Genomic DNA, 20,877 nt, shown 5'->3' on the forward strand with positions numbered 1-20,877 from the left:
TGACTGATCTGTACTTGCGATTGGAAATCTCTTGCATCCAGGCGATTGTTATGACAGTCGATTGGGCAAAGGCCACACTGGCCTCTGATCAGTGATGCTTTTAAATCCCACCTCTGCACTGTGAGCAATGATGGCAAATCCCAGCTGAATATGAGGCCTCGTTGAGTATCTTTAAATTATTTTCTTATATATTAGAACAGGTAACATCTTTGAGTGATGCTACTCTGGAGTCACCAGTATAAAGGACCTTCAGAGTCGTTTGATCTTTTCTCTCTCCTTCCCACACTTAAACCACCTTGAGAAGGTAGTCTTGAGCCTATTTTTTTTTCAAATTTCCAGGGAAGATTTGTTATTCCACTTGGTGATACAAATTTTCTTCCTAACACACCTCCTAAATGTCTCCTGTTGTAGGAAACCTACATGCCATTGTTAGAAACAGGCTGAATTTTTTCATTGATGTTGACTCTTAATGGAGACTGTTACTTTATGCTTATTTATATTCTGTTTCTTTCCATAGTGGCTTTTAGCAGCTTATAAGAAACCTTGGCAGTGAGATGATAAGTGAAAACTAGAAAATCAGGCCAGACATGGTGGCTCATGCCTGTAACCCCAGAACTTTAGGAGGCGGAGGCAGTATTGCTTGAAGTCAGGAGTTCAAGTCCAACCTGAGAAACCTAGCAAGACCCCATCTCTCCACACCCTGCTAAAAAAAAATTAGCTGGGAGCTGGGAGTGATGGTGTGGACCTGCATTCCCAGCTACTCAGGAGGCCGAGGCAGGAGAATCGCTTGAGTCTGGGAGTTTGAGGTTACAGTGAGCTATGATTGTGCCACTGCACTCCAGCCTGGGTGACTGGAGTGAGACCTTTTCTTTCTCACTCTGTTGAGAAAGAAATAAAAAGAAAAAATAGAAAATCAGAAATTGGGTTGGGGGTAGAAGAGAAGAATCCAAGTAGGTCATTGTGACTGTGGTTGTCATTTTGCTCTGGGTTTCCCGACAGGGAGGTCAGAAAGGGGAAACTCACTCTGTCGTGTAATTTTTATCTCAAAGGGGGACATAGCTGTTCTTCAAAGGAAATAGTCCTCTTACTTTGATTGAATTCTTAAACAAGTTTCTCAGGCCTGGCTTTACTTTCAAATGATTTTTATAAGAATCTTCAGTGACTGTGATAGCACAACCCAAGTGACTATCCTCACCAATAAGTTAAGGATACTTTAAGATAAGAGTGGAACAGGAGTGTTCCTAACACAAAGAAATCTAAAATGCCTGAGGTAAGGGAGACCCCAATTACCCTGATTTGATTACTTCACATTGCATGCTTGTATCAAAACATCACATGTGCCCTATAAAATATATACAACTCTTGTGTACCCATAATAACTAAAAATAAAAGTTACTTTGAAATTAAAAAATAAACTTAGATACAACAGACGTTTCTGGTATAAAAAAAAAAATAAATAAACTTAGAAAAAAAGAATCTTCAGTGAAATCTAAAGGCATAACATTCACAGGTAGCTTTGTGGAGCTATTTGCTAAGGGCTTTGCAGGTTGGTTTCTGCCTTAAACTTCTGCTGGTGCCAGCGGATCCAAAGACAGGATTAAAATATTAAAGGAACACTGAAAAGTTTCTGGGAACCTTTCTGCAGTTAGCTTCTTCGAGCTGTTCCTGATGAGGACGTGCAGAGTAGACGTTCTGTGTTGGGGACTGACTGAGAGCTAATCCGCAGGGTTAAGTAACCGTACGAGCGGGACTGATGACTTATTCTCAAAACCGGAATGCCCATCCGTGCTCAGCTGGAGGGAAGGGCACTCAGTCTCAGGTAATCCCTAAGGCAGAGTAGTCACAGTTTTCTCAGAAAGCTGCTTAGGAATTACTCTAATGTAGAATTCTTTTTCTTTTTCTTTTTCTTTTTTTTTTTTTTTTAGAGGAGCTACAAGCCATGCCGTAAAGCATAGTAGAAAAACGGGTTGGCTTAGGAGATTTTAAAGCAAGGGCTTGTCACTCTTCTGTGCGATCACGGGACGCTGTCTCGGGTGCTGCCTTGGTTATCTGGTTCTGAGCTGCCTGGCTTTCTGGAGCACCAGCCCCAGTAAGTTAGCTGCACAGCACTCCTAGGTTAGCGAGTAAGTTAAGTTGCTCTGCAGAGTTAAGTAATAGAGACACTTAGATTTTAGAGATAGGCGTTCATCTTATCAGTGTTTACCGAGCATATACTCTCAGCCGGACTGGACACTAGCGGTGCAGTAGGGAGACAAGGACGAACCCCCTTGCTTTCATGGTTAGGTGCTGCTGGGGAGAAGACACACAGGGAACACCGTATAGAGTAGGTCCAGCACAGAAAAACAAAGCAGGGGAAGAGAATGGGGCCTTTAGGCCGGCGTAACCAGGGAAGGCCATACTGAGAAGGTGACATTTGAGCAGAAGGCTAGCCAGGGAATCAACAGTGGGGACATCTGCGGGGAAGCTTTCCCAGCAAAGAGAACAGCAAGTGCAAAGGCCCTGCACCCGCCTGGCTTGTCGTGAGGAAGAGCTGGGAGGCCCTGCGTGGAGCAGAGGGAGGGGACAGGTCGCAGGAGCCTGGAGTCTGTTTGGAGGGCTTTGGCTTTCACTCTCTGGGAAATGAGAAGACAGATCTAGGTTGAGGAGTTTATACCGTCTGAGTTTATGCTTCAAAAGGCTCCCTGGCTGCTCTATTGAGATTAGACTGTAGGTGGGCAAGGGTAGAAGACATGTACAAAACTACATACATATATATATATATATATATATATACACACACACACATATTTTAATACTTAGTAATAAGCCATTTTCCCTTTCAGTAGTCATCAATTAGCTTTGAGGCAACTTCTAGCTTTTGTTCCTTGTGATTTAAAATGAGCTAAGATGGCTGGTCCTCCTTAAGGAGGTGACATCACTACCCTGTTGGCAGCGCGTGTGCCGAGAGTTGTGTTTGCTCTAGCAGTGACGGTGTATCCGGTTCACCTGCACGCTTTCCCCGCACTGTCAGGTGGTGGGGCTGACAGGAGGCATTTATGAACATTTGTGGCCTTGCAACAGTTAACTGGTGCAAAGGGATTGAACCTACTGCCTTGACCGCACTAGCCAAGTGCTCTGACTAGCTACTAACCGGTTAGCGCTGGCATACCGAAGGCCACCGCTTGAACTGTCTTCAGTGATATGCTGAATAATAGGAAGGATGATAACGATGGCGACGATGATGATGATAGCTACCCACGTTGGTCACGTAATATGCGTGAGGCACCCTGGCATGCACTTAGACACAGGTTATTTCTAATCCTTATAATAACCCTACAAGTTAGGTTTTATCAGTCCCATTTTACGGCTGAGACAGTTGAAGCTCAGAGGGCTTGGTAACTTGCCCGTGGTCACGTGAGGGATGCCAGGGACTCACACCCACGTCTTGGTCTCAGGCTGCTGCTGGAGGGGACAGACCCTCCTGCCCTTCTATCTTGTCACCTCTCCCAGGGCATTGCTTGTAGAATCGAATCCGTGTGCTGCACAGTGATGTGTCAGCGTCAACTCCGTCATGTTGAAAGAAAGCCCAGATAATAATAATAATAAAGTGGGGACATTTTTACTAGGATTTACTTTTAAAATGTAAATCAGAGAAAGTGTTATGTCTTCCTTACAGAAATATTGTGCTAGAAGGGGAGAACTGCCCTGAGATTTACCCCGGCCCCCCGAGTACCTCTGTCGGGGATTATAAGGGTCTTTCCAAGAAGAAAAAGACAAAGAACTGCTGCCACATGGTGCCATATGTGACTGCGCAAATAAAGCAGAGGGCGCCTGATGGTTCGGGAATGATGTCACAGCCTAGGTGACTGGAGGGTCATCTTTTTAAAGAGTGGCTTTTAAGATGGCCCCGATTCCCAAATAATTAGGCAAACCACACGCCTGCATGAACATAGACCTTGAGGTAGGATTACATTTCTTAGGGACCCGTGACTTAATGTAATCACAATCAACAGTACGTTTCTTAGCACTTGTGATTTCTGACGTGACTTAAGTTAGCTCTGTTAACCCTCAGCGTGAGCCTGCGCCAGGTGCTTGGTATGCAGCGACACCGAGCAAGACAGGCTCGTGGCTCTTGTGCAGGCGTAGACGTGTTGTATTCGTCCTGCCTGATGTCTCTCCTTCCCTTCCTGGGAGAGAAAGTGGATAATCATGGTAATTCCTGAGGCATTAACCTCAGTTATGGCAATTTCTGAGGTAAATCAAGAGCATCTTGAAAATAATTATCACATATTCCAAATCATCCAATTGTTTTTGAAATTGGGATTTTTTAAAAAACTTTTCTGGGAATCTTTATTTTCTTGGAAGTCTCTGTGGAATTCCAGTATTTCTTCCTGTTTTATGAAAGGGATTATCCTGATATGATGAGTGCGTTGGCCAGTTTCTTGGAAAGACGGTCTGCACTTCCAGGTGTTGTTTGGATTGCTTTCTTTCTCAATGCATTTAGTTTCCATCTCAGAATATCCTTCTAGTCTATCTTTGAACATGTGTAAGGCTACTCATATTTATTTAAAAACAATTTTTTTCCCTCTCCCCCCAAGGCTACTCATCTTTAAAAAAGCAAATCCTAAAAAATATTTTAGCAAAGGATGTCATACTCTTGCAATCGTTAAACTTTATGTTGCAGAGTACTTAATAGCTTGAGAAAATATTCACAATACATTATTAAATGAAAAAAAAAAGTTTTAAAACATCCTGTAGAGTAAGTATGATCGTAATTTTATTTTTAAAAATTGCACATAAAAGACTGGCCCAAAGGCGACTTCGTGTGAGTTAGGAAAGGGTGCCCCTTTCTCAAGAGAAATGACTGCCATCTGCTGGAAAAGTACTGTAATAATTATACAAAGCTCAGAAGACTATGAGGCAGACCCTGGAGTTGCGCAGTGTGCAACAATGGGCACAGTCCTGTAGAGTACCCACCTCGACCCTCCGACCGAAGCCCTGGTGTGGATCTGGAACTCTTTACTTTCATATATTTTTTTGATCATACATTAAAACATTTTCTTATTGTAGGAAATTTCAAGTGCACACGAAAGTAGAGGAGTATAATGAGTCTTCATATTACCGTCTCCAATATGCTTCAATAATGATTCCCACGCTCTGCCCTTCTTTTTCATCTATCCTGTCATAATATTTTTGCTAGAATATTTCAGAGCAAATCTCAGACTTTATATGTTCTCCCATCTATTTGAGTATATAACTAAGGAATTTTTTTAAATACCATAATGACACCCAGGAATATGTATTTTCTTAAAGCTTCAGCTGATGCTGAGAATCAGCCCGGTTTTAGAATAGCTGCGTGGAAGGGAAGGCAGCAAAGGCAAGGGGAACACCAGTTACAAACTCAAGAGAAGGTGCTGGGTTTGTGCTGGTTAATTTAGGCTTGTCCTAAGGAGGGTCTCGCATCAGAGTCCGGTGGGCAGGGCGGTGGCAGGATGCACTCCGCCCACCATGGTGATCCGTTCACCTGCCTCCCACCTGCTCACTCCTTCCACTTTGGGACACCAACTTCCTCCTCGATTAGTAGATTGCAGAGCACTGGACTGCTCTCACAACCCACCTAATCTGTGCTTTTCCCAGTCCTTTTCCAGCCATTTCAAGACGACAGAAGAGGATTAAAGGGGACACACTTGCAGTCCCACCCAGCAGACCCGATCGAACTCAGGGTGCTCCTGGTCCTAATTCACCACAACACCAGGACTCCAAACTCCCCAATCCCATAAAAAGTGGGGGGCAGTCACACCTATTTCTTGGCAAGTTCAGATAAAGACCAAATGGAAATGCGGTCCAAGGTGTGAACAGAACCTGAAGAGCTCAGTGCCTGGGTTTCCTTCACCATCTCGGGTAGTACTTGCTTTGGGGCCGTTATCCTTATTGTGGGGGTAGAACGGGCTGTGGGATTGTGGCAGTGGCTTTGTTTTCCACTTCTAAAGCTTCCCTGTTACAATAATTAACAGGTTATTGGCATACTTTATTGCACCAATAATAGGTATGGTGTCACTCTTAAGCATTTCATACAGAACTGTCATCCTGGAGTCTGCAGTAAACTCTGCACGTGTTCATTTTTTTCCTGTATCGATTGAAAGGAATGTCACATAAAACAGTTCACAAATAGCAACTTTCAGTGAGGTGAAATTCTGAAATAGGTATAAAAACTCCTGCTAGTATTCACAAACAGAATGGGATAATGAATTCTGTGGACCTCTTGTCTGAAAATAGTTGCCAAGTATCACGTGCTTTAAAATCCAGCCCTTCCAATTCCAGCACTGGCTTGTACCCTGGCCCAAGCTTCTCATCGGTGCTTCTCAAAGTGTGGCAAAGCGAGACAGCATCAGCCTCACCTGGGAACTTGTAGGAAATGCAAAGTGTTGGGCTTTGCCCCAGACTGAAGCAGTGATCTGTTTTTGTAATAAGCCCTTCACGTGATTCTGGTGCAAGCTACAGTTTGAGAACCACTGTTCTATTCCAGGGTGATCTTGAATATGATACATGTGAATTAATGCCACTACTTTGGCCTGCCAGGTGGGTGCAAGTCAAATCCTTTGCTGGCCGGGCAGGTGGCTCACACCTGTAATCCTAGCACTCTGGGAGGCCAAGGTGGGAGGATTGCTTGAACTCGGGAGTTTGAGACCATCCTGAGCAAGAGGAAAGACCCCGTCTCTACAAAAAATAGAAAAATTAGCTGGGTGTCATGGTGTGCACCTGTGTACACAGCTACTCGGGAGGCTGAGGCAGGAGGATTGCTTGAGCCCAGGAGTTGGAGGTTGCAGTGAGCTGTGATGATGCTACTGCACTCTGCCGGGTGTGACAGAGTGAGACTCTGCCTCAACAACATCAACAAAAAATTGTTTGCTTGCTGGACTCTTTCAATGCTGCTGTCTCTGTCCCAAACCCAGCCTCCTTCACACAAAGGTCAGTTCTGCCCTCTCCTGGCTTTCAGAGCAGCCTCCTTCCTTCTTCTCCCTCAGGACACTGAACTGCTGCCTACCTGCCCAGCCTCTCCTCTGCCGAAGTGTGCTGTGGTTGGGGATTGAAAACCACCCCCTAAATAAAGACCGGAGTCATATAACAAAAATCTTATCTGTTCTACATGATAGGGTTGGGGAGGATTATGTATTGGAAGGTCATTCAATTCAAATTCCTACTCTACTCTGGTGATGCAGCCAAGTAACTATGTTCCCCTGGTAGGACCAGCCTTCTACCTGCTGGGCACAACCACCTGGCCTCGGGTTTCAGGCCCAAGGCCATGCAGGAAAGTAAATGACGGAGCTGAGGAAGAGAGGGTTGAGAGGAAGGCTGAGGGAGAGGAGGAGGGGAAGTTAATGTTCGAAGTGACAGGGGACCTTGGCCTGAATATTCAGAGCTGGGCTGCTTCTGTGTGACCCTAGGCCAGTTTCTTCAGAGTGATGTGACTGGAATATAAAATACTCAGAATCATTCTTTTCTAAAATTTTATTAAGGGAAAATAGACGGGAAAAGGAAATAATAAATATGGCAGGAGGTGGTCACATAAATGTAAAATTGTCATAAGTGCCACTTAGAACCTGACAAAGACACTCTGAGCAGCTACATCAGGAATGTTTCTTAAATCCAAAGTTCTGCACAAAGTTCTTCCATTCTGAAACGCCCTGGAGGTCTGTAAGTTCTATTCTTGATAAGAGCTGAAGACTTTTTTTTCTACTTAAAAGTTGGAGATTTTCCTTGAAGTGGGAGGTATGAAAAAGAAAGGTTGGGGAAAAATTGTTCTGGTATTTAATATTTACTAGACTAGAAGTTATTTTATCTAACTCCAGTCCCTTGCTATAAATTTCTGTTGAGTCTCAAACCCAGACAATTGGAGGGAAAGAATCAACTAAAATTTAATTTGGAATGGAAATTAGCATGAACAGCAACTTTCTCAGTGTACTCTTTAGAACTTTAATTCTAAGAATGTGAGATAAAGTGATATAAGCTACATTTTGCTTGTGAATTTTGATATTATTATATCTGAAAATGTGGTGGAAATTTCACTGCTCACAAGTAAAAAATAGACAATTTATGATTTATATGAGTGGGTAATGGACTTTTAAATGAAATGAGTCTCTTTGAGGTATTCGTTAAGAGAAATAGATTCATATCTGTTGGTAAATTAAAATTCAAATGTCATTTATTGTCTCCTCTGCAGTGGGTTTAGTGTATGCACTTAAGTAACATTTTCATACTAACTGTGTCCAGTTTAAAATTTTCAAATTAGTATATGTATATGAAGGTTTATTTAATTTTTTTTCTGGCATGATATATTTATTTCGTTTCTGATATTATGAAGCCTTCATTTTGAAACAAACAGGAGATTGAGAGAGCGATGGGAGAAATAGTACTGGGAATGATTAACATGGGTTGCAATCCACTTTTGAAGGGATTCATGGAGAAAGTACAGATTGTGATTAAAAGCAGTGGCATTTGGGTCACACATTTTACTCACCTTTGCTCGGTGATTCTGACAGTGAACCTGACGGCAGAGACTTAACATCTCTAGGTTAGAAGAGTCAGTGGGAAGGGCACAGTGTGAAAGAGCACGTGAAGGCAGGCTGTGTTTTTGTGTCTGCAGGTGTGCACTTGTACTACGTCGGGGGAGAGGTGTACGCCGAGTGCGTGAGTGACAGCAGCATCTTTGTGCAGAGCCGGAATTGCAACTATCAGCACGGCTTCCACCCGGCCACTGTCTGCAAGATCCCCAGCGGGTGCAGCCTCAAGGTCTTCAACAACCAGCTCTTTGCTCAGCTGCTGGCGCAGTCAGTGCACCACGGCTTCGAAGTCGTTTACGAGTTGACTAAGATGTGCACCATCCGAATGAGTTTTGTTAAGGTAAGGGAGTGCTGACTGTCAGATCACAAAATGGAAAATGATCAAACAAAACAAAGAAGCATTCTTTGGTTGATGTGGCAGTTCTACAGCCAATTCTGACAGCAGCTTTTGTAAATTCTATTAATACTAGGAAGAGTTCCTCTGTGAGTATGAACTGTTTTCTTCAGCATGTGTATGGAAATTCTTACACATGTTACTTTTGGAGGAAAAACAACTCAGGTGTCTATCTCATTGTTTTTAATGCAGAAGATAAAGTGACAATAATAATTTTATAGGACTAAATGCTACAGAGATTTTTTCCACCCTTCAAATTGCTAAGCACACTTATCACTCAGGGAATGTTGGTGAATTTAAACTCAATAAGATCACTCTGCTTACTCTTAGAAAGCATACAGTCGAACCGAGGAGATAATACCCATAGGTAAACTACAAAATAGGCAGAACTGGCTCTAATATAAGACAGTATAAAATAAGTGCTATTATAAAGGTATAAACAAATTGGGATGGAAACATTTGGTGAGTGTGATTAATTCTGATATGGTAGTACATGTTATGCTTATGAATATGTGTTGGATTTCTCAGAGAACCAAGAAAGTTTCTTAGCAGGAAGGAAAAACAACTGGATTTGCACATTGAAGCTGAAGGCTTCAGTTTCATCATCTGCTATTTTATCTGTTGCAAAATGCTCAGAAATCTTTCTAATATTTCAAAATCTGAGCTTGTTTATCAAACTGTCTGGGTACATGTGACGCAGTTTCCACAATGTCATATAGCAAGCCCAGGAGTCAGTATGGCTTGCTTTTTCAAAGTAAATTTTTTTTAGCTCTTTAAAATTACCTTGACAGGCCAGGCGCAGTGGCTCACGCCTGTAATCCTAGCACTCTGGAAGGCCGAGGGGGGTGGATCGCTCAAGGTCAGGAGTTCAAAACCAGCCTGAGCAAGAGTGAGACCCCATCTCTACTAAAAATAGAAAGGAATTAATTGGCCAACTAAAAATATATAGAAAAAATAAGCTGGGCATGGTGGCACATGCCTGTAGTCCCAACTACTTGGCAGGCTGAGGCAGGAGGATGGCTTAAGCCCAGGAGTTTGAGGTTGCTGTGAGCAAGGCTGACGCCACAACACTCTAGCCCAGGCAACAGAGTGAGACTCTGTCTAAAAAAAAAATATTACCTTGACAAATAATTGTCCTATTTTTAAAATACTTAAATTGTGTTTTTATTGTATTTATAATTTTAATAATTACTTTCAAAGTAAGAATCAAGAATATAGTTTGAAATTTCAAAAATGACTTCTTGAAATCATTTCTCTTTTATGATGACAAAGAAGTTTTATTAGAATTTACAGTTTGTAAAGCTTACGTTATAAAGCAATTAATAAATACCTGGAAATCTTTTCAAATGTTCTGTTGCTTTAGAGCCAGCAGAGGGCATTAAATTGCCATTAATGAACCATCATTTGACTTGTTTTTTTTCCAGGTCTGTGTTTTTAAAATTAGGATGAAATGCCAATATCTCCTAGGTAATTACTTCACTGTAGTTAAATATAAGCTTACATAGAAAGCTGATTTTCTTAGTATCAACTAGATGTATTTCTCAAGTATGCAACATTTAAATTTATCAAGCTACACAATTTGCAGAAAACAAACTTATATTGCATGGACTTTAAAAAATATTTAATACATATAACTATAGATGATCAGTCTTAAAAATTATACATGAGTGAACACTCATGGCTACTACTGGGGGTGATGGATCAGATCACCTTTAAGATCTCTTTCAGCTCTGATTTCTGCTGATTCTAAACTGATTCATTCAGCCAGTCAACAAATACCTACTGAGCCCCTGCTTGCTGTGTGCCAGGCCAGGTGCTGTGGTACGTGTTGGGACACATCAGTGATTACTCACAAAGTAATGCTGAGTCTAGTTCAGCTGAAAGATGATGGGGGAAAAAGAAAAGAAGTGAAAAAAAGGAAGGAAGGAAGGAAAATAAGGAGATTATCCATTGGATTTCAGTTCTGTTGAAATAGTTGAGTCACTAAATCAATTTAAGTTTCATTAATGAGCTGTAAACTTTCAAAGTGTTGGTTTTAGCGATTCTATAACATTGCTGATTCCAAGTGAACACATTTGTAACCATGAGAACTACTGTCTTGGAGGCAAAGGGAGGTGAAGAACAGCTGTGGCCACACTGTTGTCTAGTTGTGCTTAATGCAGAGCCATAGTGAATAGGGAATGGTAAGAGTTCTGTGGCAGCCTACATCAGTGTTATGCTTTGCTTAAAAAGTTACTAAAATATTGAGGAAACACTCCCTTTTTGTATCAGAGTTTTGGAAAATAATTATGATCTACTGAAGTTAGTAAAAAGATATAAACTCTAAACAATTACGTAGAAATGTTTTAAACTTTTGTTCATGCTTTGAGATTACTTTTTCAGTGTATAATGCTTGAATCTAAAAAAAAAAAGAAAAATAGATTACTCACAGATCTCTGCCCTCATGAAACCAATATTCTAGCATCACAAAGAAGGTGGATGGAAAGAGAAAACCTAGAGCAGGGTGAAGGGCGTGGGAGTGGGGGTCACTACAGGGCAGGCCTCATGGAAAGGAGAGCTTGCGAGAAGACTCTTCAGGGCTGTCTGGGGAAGAGCCGCAGAGGCAGAGGGAAGAGCAAGGAAGAAAGCCCATCGGCAAGAGGAAGCCTGGAAATTGGGAAGAACAAGCTGGGGCGGTGAGATCAGAGCAGCGACAGGGAACCCAGAACAAGGCTTGGGCTTCCTAAGCCACAGCGGTGAGATCAAAGCAGCGACAGGGAACCCAGAACAAGGCTTGGGCTTCCTAAGCCACAGCAAGGAGTTTGGCTTTTACTCGAAAGAACTAGGGAGCCTTTGCAGCGAAGGGACCAGAAGATTTTCATGATCAGACTTCTGTTTTTAAAGGATCACTCTGTCTGCTGTGTGGAGAGCAGATATTATGCAGGTGAACGCTGTAAGGAGGGAAACCAGGTGGGAGGCTGTTGCAATATTCAGGTGGGAGATGACGCCGCTCCCACCAGGAGAGTCCAGTAGCACTTGTCAGAAGGGGACAGATTCTGAATTGTGGAGGCAGATTAGGTGTGGGGTGTGAGAAAAAGAAAGGAGTTGGAAGGATGAAGTTAGTTGCCTTCAACCAAGATGGAGAAGATGTAGGTGTCTCAGGCTTGCAGGTAAGGTTAAGAGTTCCGTTTCAGTGATAACTTTGCCATGTCTGTCTCACATTCAGGTGGCGATGCTGAGTAGGCAGGTCAATGAGAGTCTGATTTTGGGAGAGAGCTCCGGGCTTGAGATTTAATTTGGGAATTACTAGCATCGGGATGGTTCTTAACTCCGTGAGTTCGAATGAGAACATCGAAGGTTTGCGTTGAAACAGAGAAGACAAGGGGGTTCTGGAACTGAGGCCTGGGACACATCAACATTAAAAGATGGGGGAGGGCCGGGCGCTGTGGCTCACGCCTGTAATCCTAGCTCTTGGGAGGCCGAGGCGGGCGGATTGCTCAAGGTCAGGAGTTCGAAACCAGCCTGAGCAAGAGCGAGACCCCGTCTCTACTATAAATAGAAATTAATTGGCCAACTGATATATATATAAAAAAAAATTAGCCGGGCATGGTGGCACATGCCTGTAGTCCCAGCTACTCGGGAGGCTGAGGCAGAAGGATCACTGGAGCCCAGGAGTTTGAGGTTGCTGTGAGCTAGGCTGACGCCACGGCACTCACTCTAGCCTGGACAACAAAGCGAGACTCTGCCTCAAAAAAAAAAAAAAAAAAGATGGGGGAGAAGAGAAAGAACCAGCAAAGAAACTAAGACCATCCAGTGAGGTAGTAGTAGGACCAAGAAAGTCTGGTGCTTTGGAAGCCAAGAAAAGACAGCTGCATTGAGGAGGAGAGGGAGTGATGAACTAAATCAAATACTGCCCACACGGCATGAAGGCAGAGAGCTGATCCTTACTTTTAGCAATGTAAAGGTCTTTTTTGATCTTGACCAGAAAAGTTTTCTTGGAGGCTGGGGTAAAATGCTGATTGGAATGGATTTAAGAGAGAATGGAAGGGGAGGAATTGAGAAAGCCAGCATGGACAAGCCTTTTGAGGGTTTTTGCTAGAAAGGGGATCAGAGACACAGGATAATAACTGGTGGGGGCAGGAGAACCAAGAGAAGTATTCTGGAGACAGGATATATTTCAGTGTATTCATATGCTGATGGGAATGAGCTAGTAGGAGCCAAAGATGGTAGGAGAGAATGGGGAGATTTGGTGGAATGATGTCCCTGGGAAGAACAGTGAGTCTAAATAACACATAAATGGTTGGACCAGCTTATTTGGAAACACAGATTATTAATCTATAGTAAGAGGTAGAAAGGCCAGGTATGTGGGTGCAGGTGCTGTGGAAATTCTCATTTCTTATTGCTTCATCTTTCTCATTAAAATAAGAAATAAGATCATCAGTTGCAGATGTAGATGGGGAGTAGCAGTTATAGGCTTTGGGGGGTGGAGCAGTTGGCTAGGAGGAAGGATGTGACAACAAAGGGACTTGGGGGTGCAGGGTGCCTGCCAGGTGGAGTCAGAGGTCCACCTGAAGTTCATGGGCATGAATATAAAGTTTGACCAGGCTGCATGGTTGTGGTGAAATACAGTTTTGAACCACCTCTACAGAGAATCACTGCTACCAGTAACAAAACTGATTTGCTTGGCTGTGATCTCCCTTCATTTTTAAAATAATTTTTCATTGATGTATGACATACAGAGAAAAATATACAAACATATTATTTCTTTTTTATTTTTGTCTCTTCTATGAGTGGTGATAAATGGGAAATTGCCACGTGAGTCAGAGAGAGGAGAGCAAGCTTTGATAATCAACCCTGAAAAATCGAAAGCGCCTTCCAGTTCTCTCTTTATGACCTTCAGATCCAATCACTGGTCTGTAGTAACCATTTTGTGCAAAACGCTGTCTTCCTCTCATCAAAGGGGTGAACATAAGGTCAGGTCTCTTCCCTGTGCAAGGGAAAATGATTTGCCACTGTTTCCCATGGAACTAGAGCCCCAGAGCATCTCTAGGTCCAAGTATTGCATTGTGAACCCGGATGGAATGCACTGATTTGGGCCCACTGAGCGTGTCCAGTTGGTACAAGGGTTGTCCTGTCCTTACCGGAAAGTGGAGGTCACGTTCTTTCTCTCTCCAGTCTCAGGAGCTGCCCTGTCTCTGCACCCACCCCCTCCCTGCCAGCTCTGCTCAGGGGCCTGGAGGGTGACTGTTGAGTCTGGCACAATCACTCCCAGCTCTCTTCTTGCCTTCCAGGGTTGGGGAGCTGAGTATCATCGCCAGGATGTCACAAGCACCCCCTGCTGGATTGAAATTCATCTTCACGGACCGCTGCAGTGGTTGGACAAAGTTCTCACTCAGATGGGCTCTCCTCATAACCCGATTTCTTCAGTATCTTAACAGTCATGTCTTAAGCCACATTTCTATAGAGTAGATGCTATCGCAAGCAGTGGCTTATATAATTTCAAATCTGCAACTAACTGAAATTCTAAATACATGTGTAAATACATATAATGTATACTATTCATATTTTTTTATCACCATTTGTTTTGTGCTTTCTAGTTAACCTGTTGCCACTACAGTGCGATTAGAAAGGCAGGCTTTTCCGTGCCTGTTCTATAACAAGAAGCAGATCATTCTAAAGCATGCTGTGTGGCCTCACAGAAATAGTGAAACTGTTTATATAGCAAAAATCAGGTATTAGCAGCACTAGAGCAAATAACACTCTCAGATAAAACAAAGCAGTCAAACTCATATACTTTAAATGATGTCATGTTTAGTGCTATTGGCAAGAAAGAAAAAAAAAAGCTTGTACAATGAATTATGTGAGATAAGCCACATAAACTTTATTTCTGAAACTGACATACCTATAGCTGTGCTGATATTAATGGTACATTTTAAATAAATTTAAACTGTGATTGGAAAAGAAAGAAGCTGTGAAGCTAAGCGTCCATGTTGCCTCAATCTACCACTGTAAAAAGTGAGTCTACTATGGGCAAATAAATACGAAAATACCATGAGTTATTAATATATTCCCAAAGTATAAGACTGAAACTTAGTCCAAGAACCACCCAGGGAGATTCCTGCTTTCCACATAGGAAATCAGGTTCCTGTCGTCCTGGTTGTTCCTGGCAGGCAGTCCTGCAGACTGTAAGTCTGTGCAGTGTACTGTGATAGCATGTGTTTCAGTCCAGTGTCGAGAAGCAGCAGGTGAAACAGAAGGGTAGGACAAACGAAAGTGTCACACATTGGCATACACCGTCTCACCTTCCCATGTCAAGTCTTTAGGTGAGGGTGCTCCTTTTGTCACATTTTCCTGCCTCTTGGCAAATATTATTTGCAGGTTACTAAAGCAACGGTTAAGACTTTGAGAAAATCTACACACATTTTTGGATCAAATTTATGAGTTATTGAACTTAATTAATGTCTCTGGTAATTAAATGATCTACTGGTCAAATCTGGTAGCCTCTGATAAAACCTAAAGTCTTATACCTACAATAAACTCCCAAATACAGTTGATAATAATTTCATAATCCCCCATGACTTCTGGGGAATAGTGATACTGAAAATAGGATTTTTCAAAATATACACAATATTAAGAGCCTTTATTTATTTTCCTTTGGGTGATAGAGGAAAATCCCCCAAATTTTTAGGTACTTTCATATATTTATAAAATTGCCACCCACTAAACACAGCATTGCTTGGAAAAATATTTCACATCCTCTTAAAAATATATTCATTTAAGGTGGCAGTTAGGCTTATAACAGATGGCACTTCAGTAATCTCAACTCTTTCTAGCATTAGTGCACATGGTAGTTGTTTCTCATTAAATTGTATTCAAGGTAGTAATGATCATGTGAAAAAGATATATGAGTGAGCTACTACTGTCACCTCTTGTAATGACTAGTGTTACCTAATAGAAACTTTCATATATACAATAGGAAATAATTACTACGTTTTGCATTAAAACTAGGCGGCCCATTTAGTGTTTAGAAAAGCCTGTAGTTTATTGGTTCATCAACTATGTATTGTGCACCTGTAGGTGCCAGGTACAATGTCTGGTACTGTGGATCAAATGTAAACAAGAGACAGTCCCAGCTCTCATGGAGCTGAGAGTCTAACAGTATCTGTTTGTAGAGACATTTTCATGTTTCAGAAGTTTTAAAATAAAACAAAGCATGTGATCTTTTGCTTGAAAAAATGTAATTGATTTCTTAATTATAATATCTCTATTTTGAAATTTTTATTTCCCTTTTCTTCTGAGCAGTCAAGTTATGGATTCCTTGGATAAATGCTACCATTCTTCCAGGTCTCAAAGTTGTTTTTTTTTGTTTTCTCCCCTTGCTTCCCCATTTTCTGATAATTTCCTATCTCCTCTTTTCTTGGAAAAGGCATCAATATGGTGAGTCTTATATGGGTACCATTCCATGGGAGAGCTTTGAGCACACACAGCTTTGGCTCCAGAGATCAAACATAGCTTTCTTGATCTCTCCACAAGCTGTCAAACTCATCCTCTGGTAGTCTTCTACCTTTACAGAATTAATCAGAACAGGTGATTTATAAATGATATCAAAAACAAGAAACAAAAAACTTGTATTTCCATGCAGCTCTGGGAAACCAGGACACAATACTGCAGCGAATCTGATTTTCTGTGAAAAATAAACTATTCAGTTGGTACATATGATAATCACCAGTCATGTCTCACCAAAAGCTTTTATTAGGATACCTGTGAAATACAGAGAATTTAGAATTGATAAGAAGTTAACCCTTTAGTCATTATAACATAGTAATATTTTAATCAGCTTTTTCTTTTGCCACCAAGACTTCTTAAAAATTGTAATGCAGTATTTGATTTCAAGCTTCTAAATGTGTCACATGCACTCATTTGTTGAGGTAGACAACCCAAAATACTGAATAGCATAATTTTCAGGATAACTAACAAAGCAGACATGCAAAGCCGTTAAATACATCAGCACTACAGAATACTTTTCAGCTTGCCCTGGACATGGACTGTGCAATAGAGAATCCTGTAGTAACATTTCGGCCTGCTCAAGAGACCCCGAACATTTATCAAGATGTTCAAGCCAGTTTTTTTTTCTTGTTAAAAAATTGAGATGTGAAAAGCTTGTTTTAACTAGATGATATTTTAACAGTGGCCAGTACTTTGGAACTATAAAGATGTCACTATTTAACACATACTTTATGTTTTGTTAATTTTTTTTTTTACACTCAGTATAAATCTGGATAAGTTGGCTCACCACCTAGCATTTAGAATCCTCTGTGTCATTGTCTTCTAAGGATATGGATACCCCATAAGAGCAGCAAAACAACAATAAAAGCACTTTATAATATCACTTGATAGACTTTAAGCTCCTGCTTAACTTTGAATGTGTCCCAAATATTTGGTATACATATTTAACAAATAAAGCAAAATATAACATGCATTTCAAATTTTATCTTTCCCTGTTATATTCAACAGCTGAACTATATGACAAGATTAAGTGATCCTGGCATATGTTAAACATAAGTTCAAATTAATGTAAAACAAATCAATAGCAAAAAAGAAACTTTCTATTTGAGTGAAGTAATGCTTTTGATTATAGTAACTTGGCTTCAGTTATCCATCAAATCTGTACTTAGGCTGTTATCTGATTGTTTATAATAAAGAATACTGTACCTGTATGTCTTTTGGCTCATTTTTCCTATAAACCTTGTAGAAGGATTTACGGGCACATGGGTCTGCAGCTCCTTAAGACAATTAATCTTAAACCATCCTATTTTGAAAATGGGATATTTTTGAACTCTCACATGGTATAGGGAAATTAGGTAGTGGTTTTGAATTAAATATCTTGGAATAACCGTCATTAAGTATGGACTTTGGAAGATACTTTGCAGTAATTTTAGTGAGGATATATGTAGATTTTTTTTCTGGATAGTTAACAAATAGCAAGTGATACTGCAGTTATAGGACAGAATGAACACTTGTTAACATCTGTACATTGCTATCCATTGCCTGTTAGAAAGGTACTAAAAGAAGGCTAGTGAGGAAAAACGAAGATGAAATCCAGGAGAAATAGGAACATATCTAAAATTATAAATTCTCAATTCCCTACATTTAAATTTCCTTCTAGTCTTAAAATGGAAGAGGGAATATCTGTAAATACTTTTAGAAAACTTAGTCTTAATTAACTTGATCAGGATTTTTAATTTTTTTTAAACAATGGAGCCCTTTATTCAAAAGAATTATTTTGTAGAATTCTATAAGATAAACAAATGAAAGATAAGCTATTCTGGTTCAGATACAGGTGGGGATCATGAAACCTCCAGTTTAAACTGCAAGTTTTGGAGAGCACTGATCCTCTCTTGTCTTTGCATCTCCCCTGACCCTGTTCTTGCATCTGATATAGGGTATTGGCATTTAAAATTCTAGTACACATTTTTTAGTAGATCATGGTATAGACATAAAATATTATCTTTAACTATTAGCCCATCTCTTAGAGAAGAATTATTTTCATCACCTAGAAACCTCCACATATTCATCAGATGGTTTTTGGGCATCAGCAAGCACAGTGGACACAATGACAAATAACAAAGTTGCTGCCCTTAAGGAGCTTACCAGTTTGGGGAGGAAGATGAACAAGTAAATCAATAAAATTAAGTGTGCTATCAGCTGTGACAAGCCCACAGAGTGACATCTTCATCGGGCCTTGGGTGGGTACCAGGGAAGGCTTCTGGGCTGATACAATTTACCTTCTTTCCTGACACTTCCCTCAACAAGTCATCCTGGACATTCCTAAGTGCCTGTGCTATACTCCCATAATACTTTATGACCATCAATGGCCACATCAGTTACCAATTCCTGCACCACACTGTTTACTTATCCATCTCTCCACCAAGCTGGAAGGGCTTTAAGGAAGGAGTTCTATCTATACATTTTCAGCATTTTCCAGATACTGTTTGTTTAGAAAGGCATTTTGGGTCTACAATATAAAGGCATAAATGTTGTTTCCAATTCTTTTTTAAAAATCAGCATTTCCTCTTCAAAATGAAAATATGGAATTACAAGCCTCCAATTGCATGTCAAATGACCATGTGCAGCTGGTAAGGACCAGAAAAGCATGCTTATGATTCAGTTTGGAAATTGTTATTCATCTGCATAGCAGTACCAAGGGAAGGTAGCTTTGAGAGTTAAACAGTTAAAATTGTTTTTATTCTAAACTATTTATTGTCAACCTCTGTGAAAAAGAATATGGAGATACCTCAAACAGCTAGATATAGAAATACCATTCGACCCAGCAATAGCATTGTTGGGCATCTACCCAAAAGAGCATAAGACATTCTACTATAAAGACATCTGGACCCAAATGTTTATGGCAGCACAATTCACTATTGCAAGATCATGGAAACAACCCAAGTGTCCGTCAATTCATGAGTGGATAACTAAATTGAATACTATTCAATTCTAAGAAATGACAGTGAATTAGTACCATTTATGCTATCCTGCATTAAGCTTAAACCCGTTATCCAAAGTGAGGTGACACAAGATCAAGAAAACAGGCTCCACATCTACTCGCCATCAAATTGGTACTGACTGATTAAAACTATGATGCTCAAATGGGGATAATCCCACTAGAGTTTGGGGGAGGGGGAAATAGACATCTTAGGGTTGTGGTGAGCATGGGGGGGGGGGGGGAATACATCTAAACCTTCCAAGGGAAAGGCTAAGATATACAATGTAACCCAAAGGTCAAAAAAAGGGATAAAACAAACAAACTTTTATCGGGTGGTGGGCAAATGGGAGGGGGGAGGTGGGGAAGAATTTACACTTACAAAATAGGTGTGATGCGTACCACCTGAGAGTAGGGCATGCTTGATGTGTTGGTAAACGGGGGTGGGGGGGGTGGGGGGGTGGGGAGGAATGGCAGGGGCAATATATGTAACCCTAACAATATTTGTACCCCCATAATATGAAAAAATTAAAAAAAAGTGGAGTTCAGTAAGACAAGCATAAAGAATTTCAATGTTGTATTTACCAAATTCACAAAAAGACGCCAAATCTGAAAGTTTATCTTTGCATGATCATAGATGGTTCCATTATATGCTTGCATCTGACAAAAATGTTAGGTATAGCCTCAGAATGACTTTAATAATCTACTGACTACTGATGTTAAATTGAGCAAATGTAATGAAAATTATATTCAGTTTGGCTTTTAAGCCAAAAACTATTCACATCTGCAGTATATTATTCAGAAATAATGTTTGCAAGTGGCAAGCTAATTTCTCTCTAATCTCATCATTTAGAAAGGAAAAAAACCTAAAAACTACACAAATAACCAACCCACTGATGTTTAAGCACAATTTCAAGCATCATGTTGTAAAAGTGATTTGTCTCTTTTAATACGATGAAAGTTTAATCTGTACTGTCTTATACATTCAGTCTTCAAGCTAAACATATCCTATTTTACAACTCAGTTGTTAACAAATTTGGTTTTCCTGACACAATTATTTTAAAACAAATTAAATATAAGCCAGGTGTGCTGGCAATTGCTTGTAGTCCCAGCTACTCCAGAGGCTGAGGTGGGAGGATCGATCAAACTCAAGAGTTCAAGACCAGCCTGGGCAACCCATCTCTCTAAAAAAATCACTCCCTAAATTAAAGTGAAAGTGAAATTTGTCCTAATATAAATATTTATGATAATACAATGTTTAAAACATCGATGTATAATAAAATAACTTAAAATCATTTATTTTTCACACACCATGAAAAAATGTTAAATAGATGATATTTTTTCTAAGGGAGTTTGTGAAATTACAGATAACTATGAAAGAGGTTTGAAAACAAAAGTTGGCAAAGCTGCTATTTGTTTCTCATGGTCTGGTATTATAAAGAAAGTAAAAAGCTTAGTGCTTTAAGAGTAGAAAAGAACTA

General features: G+C 40.5%; 1 protein-coding gene across 4 annotated transcripts in view; it reads left to right on the top strand.

Annotated features, from left to right (window-relative positions):
* Positions 1 to 17,630, top strand: part of SMAD9 (SMAD family member 9) — a 69,961-nt gene extending 52,331 nt beyond the window's left edge. For all 4 annotated transcript variants that reach the window (XM_020290419.2, XM_076009481.1, XM_012748098.3 and 1 more), the window contains 2 exons: positions 8,624 to 8,880; positions 14,205 to 17,630. In XM_020290419.2, coding sequence (XP_020146008.1) covers positions 8,624 to 8,880; positions 14,205 to 14,348 — 401 coding nt within the window. In that variant the 3' untranslated portion in view covers positions 14,349 to 17,630. The remainder of the gene's footprint in view (positions 1 to 8,623; positions 8,881 to 14,204) is intronic.
* Positions 17,631 to 20,877: the final 3,247 nt, after the last annotated feature.

Source organism: Microcebus murinus, chromosome 13 (genome assembly GCF_040939455.1).
Source record: "Microcebus murinus isolate Inina chromosome 13, M.murinus_Inina_mat1.0, whole genome shotgun sequence".
Taxonomy (NCBI): Eukaryota; Metazoa; Chordata; class Mammalia; order Primates; family Cheirogaleidae; genus Microcebus; species Microcebus murinus.